This window comes from Bos indicus x Bos taurus, chromosome 11, assembly GCF_003369695.1.
Source record: "Bos indicus x Bos taurus breed Angus x Brahman F1 hybrid chromosome 11, Bos_hybrid_MaternalHap_v2.0, whole genome shotgun sequence".
NCBI lineage: Eukaryota > Metazoa > Chordata > Mammalia > Artiodactyla > Bovidae > Bos > Bos indicus x Bos taurus.
The window spans coordinates 9,681,814-9,697,453 of NC_040086.1; the positions used below are offsets into that span (position 1 = coordinate 9,681,814).

The 15,640-nt window shown below is 46.3% G+C and overlaps 1 protein-coding gene across 1 annotated transcript in view; it reads right to left on the reverse strand.

The window, feature by feature from the left end:
- The window catches only part of HK2 (hexokinase 2), a 69,379-nt gene that overhangs the window by 15,135 nt on the left and 38,604 nt on the right, over positions 1 to 15,640 (reverse strand). The window contains exons 3-8 of the mRNA XM_027554793.1: positions 12,882 to 13,030; positions 7,930 to 8,049; positions 7,234 to 7,329; positions 6,362 to 6,461; positions 5,839 to 6,022; positions 3,161 to 3,316 (exon numbers count right to left, since the gene is read on the reverse strand). Coding sequence (XP_027410594.1) covers positions 3,161 to 3,316; positions 5,839 to 6,022; positions 6,362 to 6,461; positions 7,234 to 7,329; positions 7,930 to 8,049; positions 12,882 to 13,030 — 805 coding nt within the window. The remainder of the gene's footprint in view (positions 1 to 3,160; positions 3,317 to 5,838; positions 6,023 to 6,361; positions 6,462 to 7,233; positions 7,330 to 7,929; positions 8,050 to 12,881; positions 13,031 to 15,640) is intronic.

The following is a 15,640-nucleotide window of genomic DNA, read 5'->3' on the forward strand; positions in this document are numbered from 1 at the left end:
ACCACAGGAACCCAGCTGTGGAGCCCACCCTACTTTCTCTCTATCAAGCAGTCAGTCTGTTGCATTTCACAGTGCAGTTGGCAGTGCTTTAACTTGCATCTAAAGATGTTGGTCAAGGGTTGATGCTTTCAGATTAGCCCTCTTTTTAGGGGGAATTAAGTGTCCACAAATATCGAGCACTGTCATTTCCTCCAAGTTTAACAAGGAGGTACAGTTCATTCAAGTATCCCACTAATAACAAAGTCATTTGGACTGTCTCACTGCTCCTGTTAGCACCAGAATCATCTCCTCTCCACCATCTGGTACCTGAAACAAGGCCTCCTCAAGTGACAAGTGGAAGTCTCAAGAAGAGGAAACCAGGGCTTCCCTGGTGGCTCAGTGGTAAAGAATCCACCTGCCAATGCAGGAGACACAGGTTTGATCCCTGGTCTGGGTAGATTCCACATGCCACAGAGATTCTAAGCCCATGTGCCACTGCTATTGAACCTGGGCTCTAGAGCCCGGGAACCACAACTACTTTGCCTGCGTGCTACTGAAGCCAATGAGTCCACGCTCCACAACGAGAGAAGCCACCACAATGAAAAGCCCACGCACAGCAATGAAAAGCCACCCCTACTCACTGAAACTAGAGGAAAGTCTGCACAGCAATGAAGATACAGCACAGTCAAAAACAAATAAATAAATAAATAAAGATGCAGTTAAAAAAAAACAACAACAACAGGAAACCAAGTCCAACTTTTTGGATATCGTTGATTGGAAAACAAAAATCAGGCCATGCTCACTCCCATTCCCGCTGCTCAGTGAAAATGCAGGCCTCAACTCTAACTTTTGGAACTAATGGGTCATCCAAGGACCTCTTTTTCTGTTATGAAGCACGAGTCAGGATAAAGCCCTTTCTGAAAATCGCCAGTAGGTAATGATTGTCTGAGGAGGTCTTACAGATAGCTGAGAAGTGAAAGACAAAGGAGAAAGGGAAAGATACACCCAACTAAATAAGTTCCAGAGAATACCAAGGAGAGAGAAGAAAGCCTTCTTAAGTGACCAATGCAAAGAAATAGAGAAAAACAATAGGCTGGGAAAGGCTAGAGATCTCCTCAAGAAAACTGGAGATATCAAGGGAACATTTCATGCAAAGATGGGCACAATAAAGGACACAGATGGCAAGGACCTAAAAGAAGCAGCAGAGATATTTAAAAAATGGCAAGAATTCACTGAAGAGTTGTACAAATGCCTTAATGATCCAGATAACCACAGTGGTGTGGTCACTCACCTAGAGCCAGACATCCTAGAGGTGAAGTCAAGTAGGTCTTAGGAAGCATCACTACAAAGTTAGTGGTGGTGATGGAATTCCAGCTGAGCTATTTCAAATCCTAAAAGATGATGCTGTTAAAGTGCTGGACTCAATATGCCAGCAAACCTGGAAAACTCAGCAATGGCTACAGGACTGGAAAAGGTCAGTTTTCATTCCAATCCCAAAGAAGGGCAATGCCAAAGAACGTTGAAACTATCATACAATTGTGTTCATTTCACATGCTAGCAAGATAATGCTCAAAATCCTTCAAACTAGGTTCAACAGTATGTGAGCCAAGAACTTCCAGATGTACAATCTGGATTTAGGAAAGGCAGGGGAATCAGAGATCAAGTTGCCAACATCTGTTAAATCATAGAAAATGCAAGGAAATTCCAGAAAAATATGTACTTTTGCTTCACTGACTATGCTAAAGCCTTTGTGTGGATCACAACAAACTGTGGAAATTTTTACAGAGATGGGAATATCAGACCACCTACCTGCCTCCTGAGAAATCTGTATGCAGGTCAAGAAGCAACAGTTAGAACTGGACATAAAACAATGAACTGGTTCAAAACTGGGAAAAGAGTATGTCAAGACTATATATTGTCACCCTGTTTATTTTACTTCTATGCAGAGTACATTATGTGAAATGCTGGGCTGGATAAATCACAAGCTGGAGTCAAGACTGCCAGGAGAAATGTCAATAACCTCAGATATGCAGATGGTCCCATCGTAATGGCAGAGAGCAAAGAGGAACTAAAGAGCCTCTTGATGAAGGTGAAAGAGGAGAGTGGAAAAGCTGGCTTAAAACTCAACGTTCAAAAAACAAAGATCATAACATCCGGTCCCATCATTTCATGGCAAATAGATGGGCAAAGAAATGAAAACAATGGCAGATTTTATTTTCTCGGGCTCCAAAATCACTGCAGATGGTGACTGCAGCCATGAAATTAAAGACACTTGCTCCTTGGTAGAAAAGCTATGACAAACCCAGACAGCATATTAAAAGCAGAAATATCACTTTGCAGACAAAGGTCCATATAATCAAACCTATGGTTTTTCCAGTAGTCATGTACAGATGTGAGAGTTAAGAAGGCTGAGTGCTAAAGAACTGATGCTTTCAAATTGTGGTGCTGGAGAAGACTCTTGAGAGTTCCTTGGATTGCAAGGAGATCAAACCAGTCAATCCTAAAGGAAATCAGTCCTGAATATTCATTGGGAAGGACTGATGCTGAAGCTGAAGCTCCAATACCTTGGCCACCTGATGTGAAGAGTCAATTCATTGGAAAAGCCCCTGATTCTGAGAAAGACTGAAGGCAGGAGAGGAAGGGGGCATCAGCGATGAGATGGTTGGATGGCATCACTGAACACTGGACATGAGTTTGAGCAAACTCCAGGAGACAGTAAAGGACAGGGGAGTCTGCGTGCTGCAGTCCATGGAATCGCAAAGGGCCAGACACCACTTAGCAACTAAACAACAAAAGGAATGAAATGCCAGGGCTTCAGGAAAGAGAAGTAGATGAAAATAAATCATTGAAGGGTCCACAGGGAACCTCTAGCATAAAGCTGAGATCCCTGTGCCAGGCAGGAACTCGAGTACAAAAGTGAAAGTCCTTGCATGGGGGCCAGCTCTCCCCAGCACCATGAGTCACTCTGGTAGTCAGCACATTCAAAACAGACACAAGTGGAAAATATGTGGCAAGTGACATCAAGCCATAGGCCTGCAACGTGAGGCCAAGGCCTCACGCTGGGGGAGACCTTCCTGCTGTCCACATCTGAAGGGTCAACAGCCTGAGCTTCTTCCTCATTCCCCAGCCATCTGTCCACCCTTCTGAGGTCCCAGCAAACAGAGAAGGACCCGAAGCTTACCCTTCAATATCTGAAACATCTTTGGTCTCAAAATGGCCTGTGGCAAGAAGTTCAGGGCTGAGCTTCCCCCCAAAAAGCAGCTCCTCCTTGGCCATCTTCACCAGGATAAGCCTCACCAGTTCCCCCATGTACATTCCACTGATCATCTTTTCAAATCTGCAGAGAGAGATACAGCAAAAAAACATAAGTCTCTGCTGCCAGTAAACCTGACCCGTCCTTGTAGAAGCAGCAGGCACGCATGGTGCCTATGCAGAACAAAGGCAAACGTGTGCGGCGCTGACCAGGAGTGAGATGTGTAGAGAAGTGACAGCTGGGCACAAACGGGGTTGGAGGCACTGGGAGCTTAGGCTGCCTCTGCAGGCAGGTGGGCCTCGAACTATGGAGAAGGAGGGTCCTTTAGCAGCCAAACCAAACACCCAGGGAGTGTGGGACACTCCCCCAAAGCTTGAATTTGAGGTGTAGTGGGTTATGTGGTAGGGTAGCAATTTTTAATAAACTTTTTCTCTAGCAAGGAAATGCTCTTTTAAAATGAATTCTTATGCAAAACCTCAGTATTTATCTCAAGCAGGAAAAAAAAAAACACAGGTCACTCTAATTAAACTTGGGAGCACAGGGCTAGCAACTCGTCACCTCAAACTTCCTTCCCCTTGCAGGCCATCTGTGGCTTCCTGAGAAAACAGAACAACGTGGGATGGAAGGGGGATTGGGCAAGAATAGGGACAGATGAGAAGGAGCTCTAAGTGTCGCACGGTTTGGGGAATCTGGAAGTGAGACATGTTGGCAGTTTCTGAGCAGGAAGGCGACAAGATAGCCGAGAGGGAAGTTGGGTAATTTATTTTTTCAACACTAGGTGACAGTGTTTTCTTATAAAGTCTTCCTGGCTTAGATATAGGACAGGCGAAACCGCCCTTGCAATTCTTTTTAGCCAAAAAAAAAAAGGCCCTTTCCTGGTATCTTAGAAAGGATCTAGGTCCCACACAGGGCCTTCAGAGAAGGCCCAGAGCAGGGTGTGAAGAAATTCCAAAGTCACCTGGTGCACACTACAAGAGAAGAAGCCGGGCCCTCAGGAAGTGACTTGCCCAAGACCCAAACACAGGTATGGCAGAACTAGAGCTAAGTGGAGAGCTGGCAAAGCTGCTTGAGCAGGAGGTATGTTTAAAATGTTTAAGTGCCGCACAGGCACGCTGCCTAAGAGGCAGCCCAGGTTCGGCAGTAAGGAACTCACATGTCTACTTCCGTACCTTCTCCAAAACAGCTGGTTCTGTGAGAGATAAGGGAGGGCGCCAGTGGGGCTCTGAAGTGTGAGTGGTAAAAGTTTTTATCTCAGGTTTTAAAAACACTTTGTTTCAGTTGGTGTTTGGAACACATTTATTTAGAAATATAACGAGTGAGAAAAAAGTTCGTATTCAAGCCCAGCAATAACTTCAGGGATAGTTGATCCATTGGCAATATGTCCTCCCAGCCTTTTTTGTTTTTGTTTGTTTGTTGAGCAGTTTTTTCAGTCCATGAATTTCTCACCAGCCGTGGTAGACACAGCCAGTATTCTATGAATGGACTCTCTTTTCAACATGTGAGAGAAGCTTGTGACTTAAATAAGCTGTGCTTTGAGGAAGCAAGGACACCCCCCCATAGAGCAAAAGACTCTCTTATAAAGCTGGTTTATAAGGTTGGATTTTATTTCTTTCTAGCAGGGATAAGTACTAGATTTCCTACAATAGTCACAGCACCAATAAGACCATAGAGGGCCTAGGAATTCCCTGGCGGTACAGTTGTTGGGACTCTGAGCTTTCTGGGCTGAGGGCCCTGGTTCAGTCCCTGGCCAGGGAACTAAGATCCCGCAAGGCTCAAAAAAAAAGGCCAGAGAGGACTTGATTGCTCAAAATGTTTTGTAATTGCCTTTAGAGCTTGCGGCAATCCCTGTTTCAAGATCTTTAATAAGGACATCAGGCAAATGTTTGTGAGATTGAAATAACGTTTTATAAGAGCCAGAAGTAACCAAAAACTAAGTCTGACCAGATTGGAGAATATAACATCCAGGGACCAAAAAAAAAGTTAGAGCCCCTCCTCCAGTCCACTCAAGGACCGAGGTTGGACCACAGGTCCAGAGAAGGAGGCCAAAGGGGCTCCTTAACCAACTTTTCTACAGGCCTTGAGCCTGCCTACAGCTATAGCAAGAGGCCCTGGGACTCTTGCAACTCAGCCTAGTTCATAATAGGCAGCAATTAGGAGCCAACTCTCAGCCTCATGCCCTGGGCAGTGACAGAGGTGGGAGCTATGAAATGAGCTTTCAGATCCCTTATCTTTGCTATCTCATCGTGGCTTTTCTTATGTGGTGCACAAATTGTTTCTATGGACAACATACAGCCTGAAGGCAGAGTGAAAGAGCAGGGCAGCACACTTAGAATACGATCTTCTAAAATGACCACTCTTGAGGGTCAAATTATTAGCCATACTCTGGTTTGTCCACTTGCTCTATCTTTTGTAGACAGCTCTCAGCAACTGATAGTCACAATATATGTAACAAGCACATTTCCATAAGCAGTGGGTGCCTTGGTAACTTTAGGGGCTATATATAAAGCTGTAAAGTAAAAATAAGAACCACCCCCTAGCCCTGGCCAGCCCCCACCTCAGCTCCTGAGCCCAGCCCTTGAGCCCACTGCACACGGGGGGCCACTCACAGTTGCTTCCCGGGGTTCAGAGAGCCCATGTCGATCTCCTGATCAAACTCCGTACGGATGTCATCAAGCGCGCCGTCATCCCCAAAGGCCCCCCACTCCATATTGATACACATCCGGCCCTCGTCGCCCTCCACCGTGTCGATGTGGCGCATCTCTTCCATGTAGCAAGCATTGCTGCCTGTGCCTGGACAAAACAAGAGAATGCTCAGCACCCACTCACACTGTCCTCCCCCAGCCCCCAGCCCCCATCTCCCTCTTAAAACTCTGTCCTCAGACCGCTCAGTGTGACTGGGATTCCTCCCTGGAGGCTCCTGGGGCATCTCGACATGGTCCAACCCACTACCACCCACAACTCCTCAAGTCCTGGCTCAGCCCTCAAAAGTGACCATACCATTATCTTCTAACAGGAAGTACAAAGGAAGATCCAGGCCATGGACTCCTCCTCTCTTTGCAGCCCACACCCGCACTCCATTGGCCAGCACTGTTCACACACCCACAATGCTCACACGCAGTGTTCACGTACCCACAATGAGACCAATCTCACAGTTCTGGTCATCATAGCCACAGGTCATCATGGTCCCAACGGTATCATTCACTACAGCCACAATATCAATATCAAAGTCCTGCAGGGATAAAAGGAGAACCCTAACTTTCACTGTCACAGAAAGACTACAGATGTGAAGACGAAGAGTAATAAGACACACAGCTCAAGAGCAGGCGTAGAGCTGGAAGTTGGGTCCAGATCCAGTCTAACGACAGCATCTCACTGCCCACCCCACTGGTCTTCATCACAGAGGACTTCCCTTACAGCAGGCCTGCAGTGTAGTTCACAGCCGTTACTACGATAAGAAGAGCGTGTCTTGTTATCATTGTCTTCTTCTCATTCTCTTTCTTCTTTTCTTTCTCTATCTCTCCCTCCCTCCCAGTAGGTCTTGCCCTTCTGTGACTAGACCTTTATCATGTCCTTTCTCTGCCCCATTCCACCCTGATACCAACATAAATCCCAAACTTCTCATTTGAAAATGAGGGTTTTTCTTTCACCAAGGCTATGATTAGTTGTCCATCATGCTAATCTAAAGACCCCAAAGGCATCTGATCATATATAAGATCACTGGTGTGCTAATTGTCTCTCAATATATAGGCGTGTCATTATGCAGCACACCTTAAACTTATACTTTATTGGGAGCTAACTCTTAATAAAATTGGGAGAAAAAAACGAAGATTTTTGGGTGACATAACAGAGAAGAAGAAAAGAAAACCTCTCCTTAAGACCCACAGAAAATTCTCATGCCAATTTAAGGACCCGACAAGGCAAGACTTCAGAGTGGACTCAAAAGAATGCAAAGGGCCTCCAGACCCCAAGCCCCTGCATCTCCCTCTGCTGCCCCTACTCACCCCTCTCCTCTGGATGGCCTTCCGGATCAGAGTAACCACATCTTTCCCTTCCACACCACTGGACTTGAACCCCTTGGTCCACGAGACCAGGAAACTCTGGAAAAGGACCAAGAAATATTGATTTCCCACAAAACTCAGTCTGTACTCCTCATCATCAGGAGACCTCTGCCATGGGGCTAAACTAAACTAAAGTCCTGACTGAATTTATACAGGTCTTCCTTATTAGCCTGTGAAGGAGAAACTATGTTAGAGACCAAGTAAGGAGGTTAAATGAATGATTTACTGTCCCCAAGAAGCAGGCTGTAGAACTGCCAAAATAAGATTCTTGTATCCTAACATTGTAAACTTTCAAGGATGTTTATCATGACACTTTAGAACAAAGGAGTCCCTGACTAATTTCTCACTCCTGTTTCCCTAAGAGGGATATGGATAATGTGCAATGTATGTCGGCCTGCTTTTAGTCATCTGAGGGGACAGTGATTAAGACTCCCCACTTACCCAATACCTCTTTACCATCCCTCTCACATACACCTACACACACTCTCCTAGAAGGACAGATTTCCCAATACTCAAACATTGTCCATGCAATCCATCAGAGCAAGCTCCATCACCATAGTAGCAAGTGGCTCAGAGCTCTTTCCAGTCCCCCCAGTCCAAAGAATGAAGCAACAAAAATGTCTTAAGGATTCATCTTACCTCGTCTAGTTTTGTTTGGAGGCAGGGGAACGAGAAGGTAAAACCCAAAGGGAGCTTCTTATCTTTGATTTGTAGCTTATCCATGAAGTTGGCCAGGCATTCAGCAATGTGATCAAACAGCTAAGGGCACACAACACAGGAAGATGAGCAGGGAGGCAGAAAGGCATAGAGATTAAGAGCATGGACTTTGGGCTCAGAAAGGAACTAGGCTGGCTGAGTACATGCAAGATATGTATCCCTTCTGAAGTTTTAGTTTGTTCATCTATAAAATAGGGGTGATAACTGGACCTACTCACAAGTTACCAAAAGGATTAAATAAGTCAACACATATAAGGACTTAACACTAGTTAGTGATTATTAAATTCTGTCTTCCACTTAGACCATTTATCAAAACCACAATGGGGTTATCAAAATAACCACATTAGGCAGGGAAAAATCACAGCCAAAGCTAATCAGAAAGTCATCGCAAGCCCTAGGAACAGAGTACCCTTTAGTGGCTCTGTCAGAATCTCCCTTGACAAGGAGGCACAGCTGACTATCTTACCAGAAAGGGCAACCCATCTGACTGCCAACAAGTATTTTAGCAATCTGGTCTCTTGTGACTGGGGGAGGGGATGAGAGATTCTCTGTTGGCATTCTATAAATGAACTTAACAAAAGTAACTTGTAGATCTTTCCTCCATTCTAAAAACCAGTCTTCTGGGGGCAGTTCCAAGAAGCTATCTTTGTTTTCTAACTTCAATATGAGAACCTAAGTGAGCTCACAAAGAGCACTGAAAAAGAAACAGGGTTTGCGGATGGGCAGCCTCACTCACAATATAACTATTGTGAGCAGGATCTGAAGCTCCCAAGAAAACTTGTAAGCCTAAGAAATCATCCACTTTCAATTTGTCCCAAAGCCCATAGCCCCTTGGCTTCCTTTTTCCCCATTCAAAATCCTCACAGAGAAATTGGTGACCCCTTCGACACAGAGGCTGAGGCTAGGAATGTTTTGGTGCAAAAAGTAAGCAAAGGTCCAAAAGACTGAGCAGATTCAAAGAGCCAGGTTGACCAGATGGCAAAATCTAAAAGCCAAGAGAGGTGAAAGGAGATAATGTTTCTTTTCTTTTCTGGGCGGAAGTAAGGAAGATTCCACTAGTCCAGGGACTCCCAAAGTGTAGTCCACAGCATCATCATCATGTCCAAACTTAAACCTCCTGAATCAGAAGGTGGTGGTAGAGCCTTCGAAGTAATCCTGAAGCAGTGGTTTGAGAACCACTGCACTAAACCACCAAAAGTATTTGCATTTACAAAGGGACTGAGAGGCTTGGGGTGACAGGGTAGGATAAGAGGTGCACTGGCCCCCCAGATGTCTGGGGTATGCTCAGTCAGTGGGAAGAATCTAGGAAGACAAGGCCAGCCCCTTCTAGAAGGGGACTGGCTCTAACTGAACTTCCCAGTGGATCCTGTCTCTGTCTGGTCATGTGTAAAACTAACCTCAGGTAATGCTGAAACACTCAATTTCCAAGCCAAAACTTTCTCAAGAGTACATGCTGGGTAATGACAGGGCTCTCTCACTAAGAGGATCCCCAGTGCCTAAATGCCAACTCCTTTGAGCAGAGATCAAGGATTTTAATGTGGAAAGAGGGTTTCTGGATAGATATTCAGCAACTTCTGTTCTGTTGGCAAGTTGATCAGTGACACAATTTACAATAGGGTTAAACAAATTCCCAGAACCTTCTTCCTGGTACTCTAATCAAAATTATCTTTAGTACAATAGTGTGATCCAAAAAAAGGAAGTTACAGAAGCTGTGCAAAGAGATAAGGCCAATCATCAGAGATAGGGGGAGGGTTTGAAGAAAGAGAAATGGTTTCCCCTCTCCCAGACCTGATCATTGCTCTTTCCAATTGCACTACCAACAGGGGTAGGCAGGAAAAAAAAAAGAGAGAGAGGCAGTGAAGAGGCATTAGATAATGTGTTACCCAATACAGTAGCCACTAGCCATCTGTAGCTATTTCAATTAATTAGAATTTTTAAAAAGTCACTTCCTCAATCACACTAGTCATATGCAAGGCCTCAATACTGCAAGTAGCTAGTGGCTGCCTCACAGTACAGGGCAGATACTGAACAGTTCTACCACTCTGAAAGTTCTATGGGACAGTGTTGGGTTAGAAGAACCTGCAGCTCTTTAAAAGAGGGGAGGAGGAGACCATCTGCTTCCTTTAAAGGAAGACTGTCTCCTTTTCTGTTAGCTGATGATCTAAGGATAAGATATGGGAGAAAGAGCTAACACTTTCCTACCATAAAAAGGCTCAAAGGGCATTATTTTATGAAGGGAAAAAGGCTTCCTTTCCATTACTGATCTGAGACTCTGCTCACTCCCCTTCTCACAGGAAACACTACAAAATCTAAACTGGCTGCTATTACCATTTGTAATTCACCATTCCCAAGTGGAAGTTCATGGGCCATGAGACAGACTTTGTCCAGGACTCATACTACCCGGGTTCACAGATCTTTAAAAACCTTTGCAAGTTTTGAGTATGGTGATTTGGTCATGGTTTTAACTAAATTTTATTTGTTTTCCTATAATTAAAGGTTGATAGATAATATTTTAAAAAGAAAGAAAGAAAAAGGAAAAGATAGGGGAAAAAGCATCAATAATTCTACCACTAAAATAGCCACTATGACTCTCCTTCCAATCTTTTTACCAAGTGTTTTCTGCAGTTTTTTTTTTAATATAAATTTGTTTATTTTAATTGGAGGCTAATTACTTTACAATATTGTAGTGGTTTTGCCATACATTGACATGAATCTGCCACAGGTGTACACATGTTCCCCATCCTGAACTCCCCTCCCACCTCCCTCCCCATCCCATCCCTCTGGGTCATCCCAGTTTTCTGCAGTTTTTACGATGATAGCATTCTTTCCCTTCCTTGGGATGAAATGAGCACCTGTATTTTCTAGTTTTCTTTGTTTCATTTTTATATAGCATTTTTTTAATCTACTGGAAGCCTTTGTATTGCAATCGAGTCATAATTTCTTTCAGATGGCTTTCATAGATTTGTTGGACTAACACATTTTGTTTCTGTATTTTGGAGCCAGGTGACAACCTCAGTGGAGCTCAGATCTTACAGTCCCAGAGACTGTAGCCCAGCCCCAGCATTAAAACAAGGAAAGCAGGTTTTTCCTCAGGGCCGTCTCCAAGGACACACAAAGGGTCTAAAACTCTCTCCCCTACATGTCCTGCTCATGGTCCGAAATTCCCTTCCCAGGAGGTGGTCTGCTGTGGCGGGAAGAACAGTGCATTAGAAGGGAGAAGTTCCTACCTCTTCTAAGCTCTAAGGCTCAAGAGGTGACCATGCAAGATGTGCTCCTTACTTAGATATCACCTCCTCCATTCACACTTTTATTGAGTACATATTAGGTATAATAAACACAGTAGGAATAGCCAGCACTCAAGAGTGATCCCTATAGCTGTGCAAGTATCCAGGAATGTTTTAGGTGATTCCTCTCCATGAACTGAGAGCAGCTAGAATAGGAGCAGAAAGAGCATCCTGAGGAAGCTTGTGCAGAGCAGGTGAAAGGGTCACCATTGTCCTTGGATAATGAAGAACAGAGAACAATGGCTGAGCCTGTGGCCATCACCCACCCACCCACCAGATACTTCTGCTGTCATGGCAATGAGCGCCCTCTGTAGGAAGGCTCTCCTGGGGGAACTGTTGAGAGGGAGAGCCCCCAAGAGTCAGCACTAGCCCCTCTGGGGAGTGCTTTCTACTTTGGAAGCAGGGGCAGGTAGTAGGGACCCTAGACCACCATACTGTCTAATTCCAGGAAGCACCATTCCCACAGACCACATCACGGGGCCTGAAAAGCGGATGGAGCCTCCTAGGGCCGGACAAACACAGGCTCTGGTTGTTTGGATCTGGCTTTGCGCCTTGCCTCTGGCCCCTCCCTCCTCTGTAATCTAAGGCCAAGTCACTCAATCCTTCAAAGCCCAGTTCCACATCTAAAAGTGGACAGAATAGAAGCACCCAGCCTTAGGGCTAGTGTGAGGACGAAAGGAGGAAATCCACACAAACGTGTGTTACTTCTGGTGGGCCGATGTGTGTGTCTTGGTGGCCCCGCTGGATCTGAAGAACTGAAAGGGTAGACCAGGACTTTGATTCCCAGCAAGGATCCGTGAGCCGGTACACAGTAGGTGCTCAACACACGTTCAGACACTATCATGATGGCAAGTCCATCCTTGCTTGTTCTCTTCTAGCTATCACTGAGACAACTCTACTTGGATTTCACATTTCTTCTCCATCCACTCTTTTTATCGTATGTGCCGAGTACAGAACGTGACTTGGGGTCACAGAGATGTGGGGATGACTTAGCATGATTTGGGGCCAGTGTGGAAGTACACAGAGCCCACTGCAGTGCCAGGTAGAAGAGACACCCCAAAGCTGGATTTTTTTCAACAGGTTCCTATCCCTGTGTGTAAAACCTCTTCTGTTTCAGAACGTCAAAAAGAGGGAGAGCAAATAACCAAAAAGGTTAAGAAGCAGGTTCCATTCCATGTTTTGCTATGCTAACAATGGTGAGTCAGAACAATCACTGTGACAGGTGGCAGTGTCAAGCCACAATTATGTCTTCTCCTGACTTGCTATTCAATGACACCACTAATCATAGGTATCCAGGTGTACTGGTCCAGCCTCCTGACATCAGATTCCTCAATCACCAGTGCATGCAAGCAAAGCTCAGATGAGAGAGAAAGTCAAAATCCCTCCCACTAAAGCACATCCAGACCCTGGGGTCTCGTGCATATGCTCTCTGGCCACATGCACCTCTCCTGATGGAGGCCCCCACCTAGCCTCCAGGCGTTGAGGGGCATCACCCGGCAAAGAGGGGAGTCAAGATCTCCTTCCTCCAAGACCACAGAGAAGGAGCATCATCTGCTCCTGTAGGGCCCAGAGCCCCAGTGGCCATCATACCTGGGTGCCACTGCCTCGCATGATGTCCTCGGGGATGGCATAGATCTGGCTCTCCATCTCAACCTTCTGGAGTCCATTGTCTGTTACTCTTACCCAAAGCACACGGAAGTTGGTCCCTCCAAGGTCCAGAGCCAGGAACTCTCCATGTTCTGCAGAGAGAAGGGCCACTATTAATTCAGGAGACAAAGCGTAACTGTTTCACAGAGACCAAAACATAAAACCCAAGAATTCTGCCATAAACACTGGACTGGTCATCTCTAGGTGATGAGATGTGGGTGAAAAAAGTGGGTCTTAGTTTTTTCTACACACTTTTATGTATTGCCTCATATTCTTTTTCTTAATGCTAACCACTTGTATATTACTTTTAGGATACACATGAAGAATCAGTTTCCTATTCAATGATGGGGTGCCCACCCCCCTCACAAAAGCTGACTATTTCCCAAGGGCTTTCACCCAAGTCCCCATTGAGCTCACAGGGCCCATCAAGCCCTGCATCAAGAGACCAGGCCTCGGTTTTGTTCTTCATGCCCCGAGGACACCCAATACACTGCTACAAGCTCATGGCCCACCTGGGCCTTTGGCCAAATTGTGATCTCTGAACAAAATGTAGTCTTTAAGTTTGTACACAGTGACGGCAAAATGCCTCGGCAGGAATGAGAGTCACACAAGGGAGTGGAATGGAATCCAGCTAACTGTAAGTTAAGAGGCCTCGTAAATAAGTCTAGCAGGTGCCCCCTGCCAGGCTTACTCAAGTGTGAGAGAATGCTGACCTAAGAGTATATGAGACAAGAGTCCGGCCACTCCGACAAGCCACAGGGTGCGGGCGAGAGGGGAGAGAGGGAGACTCCACAGACACAAGTGGGTCAAGAGCTCCAGGTGCCACAGGAAGGCACAGTCCCTCCAGGAAATAAGCAGAGCCGAACAGGAAACATCTAGATTCCAGATGATAATAGGGGCTGCGGGGACACACACCATTGTGCGGTGCAGAATGGAAGTGCTGAAGAGGCGTGGAGGCCCAAGCCGGGGCTGGGGCTCAGGGGGCAGGCCAGGACTGGGACAAGGTGGACTTGTCCCCTGAGCAGTCTCCTCAACCAGGCCTGCTCCACCAGTCTTCCAGTGCCCCGCCACATGCCTTCTGAAAGGATACATGATTATTTCGGGGGGGGGGGGGGGGGGGAGGCGGGGATTCACTTATTGGCATGTTTGTCAATACTCAGCCCTTCTCCTGATGGGAGACTTGCCACTGAAGTAAGGGAGAATGGATCAAGGGATCTGGGATGCACTCTGACTAAGAGAAACAAGGGGTTATTCTGACCCACATGCTCTCAGCAGCAAGGAGTGTTTGGTCCTGAGAAAGGCCAACCTCTGCCCAGGTCCTTGAGGGCACTCACCAACACAGTCCCTATCATCCAGAGGGGCAGCCTGAAGTGGACATCATGCCCCCGAGATTACATGGGCCTTACCTCCACACAACCCTGGTTTGCTGGTAACAATACATAAGAGAGACTGGCTCTGGCTCCCACATTACCCACACCAGAACTCCAGCCAATCTGGGGACATGGCAGATTCCTGAGCCTCTGAGCTTCAGCTGCCTCATCTCCAGAGCAGGACCTTCCTACCTGATGTGGCTAAGGTGAGGGGAAAACCAAGTAAGATGCCTCAAGTACCCAGCACAATACCAAGAACTCAGAACACACTCAATAAGGACTAGAAACCTTCCATCCAGGCTCTTGGCAAACACAGCCTGACACTCACACTTGAGTCCCCCAGGCCCAGCGTCAGGGCTGCTTCTCAGACTGAAAAAAAGTAAAAGAAACATCCTGAGGCAAGACTGAAGAAATCTGTCTAAGAAAAGCCACCAGGATCTTTGCCAGAGACTTCAGCACTCCTCCTCAGGAAGTACTAATTTTCTGTCCCTTCCATTGCATCTAGCGGTCCCCCAGCCCTTTAGCCACCATTGCTAGATAGCTAGGGCAACCTCAACCCCATCTAGAGAGACTGCTCCCCTTGTGGCCATGGGTGACTTTTCCAGGCATACCAGTTCTGAGCCTCCCCTGGCAGTGGGACATCAGCCAGTTTGTAGGGAAAACTATGTGAGGCTCTCATGGGGGATGAAAAGGAAAATCAAAGATGAATCGCCTGCCTCAGCATTCTGTAGCCCAGGATACGTGAATCTGCTGAATCGGCGACCGCGGGGGATTGAGGCAGCCGAGGCTGCCCCTGGTTGGTCACGATTCAAGGCTAGCCCAGCTGGATTCACTGGAGGGGATAGCTCCATCAAGAATAGTGGTTTTGCAGTATTTGCTGATGGACTGTAGGGAAATCACAAATAATAAAGTACTGCTGATAAATCCATTCCCAAGAAGGAATGTCATTCTTTTCAGACTCCGCCAGTTCAGACATTCCTCTTCATCTCTGCTGCCTGATGCCCCTCCACAAACACTCATAATCACAACTAACACAGCCAAAGACTTTAGTCCTTCCAGAGTCCAATATCTCTGAGACAGGCCCAGCATCATGACGCCTGGAGCTAAATTGTAAGGTGACCCCTTGAGACACTGAATGGACCCCTTCCCTAGTGCCCACCTCCCCACCATGCATGAGCTGCTCACACAGAGCAGCAGCAGGCTCCGTTTTGAATTCCAGCTCAGCTGCTTCAGTACCTGTATGGACGCTCTGAGCGTGTCACCTCGCCTGCAGAACAGGGCTCATAATGCTGACTTTCCCAGGGCTCATGAGCTTACACAAAATACAGAACA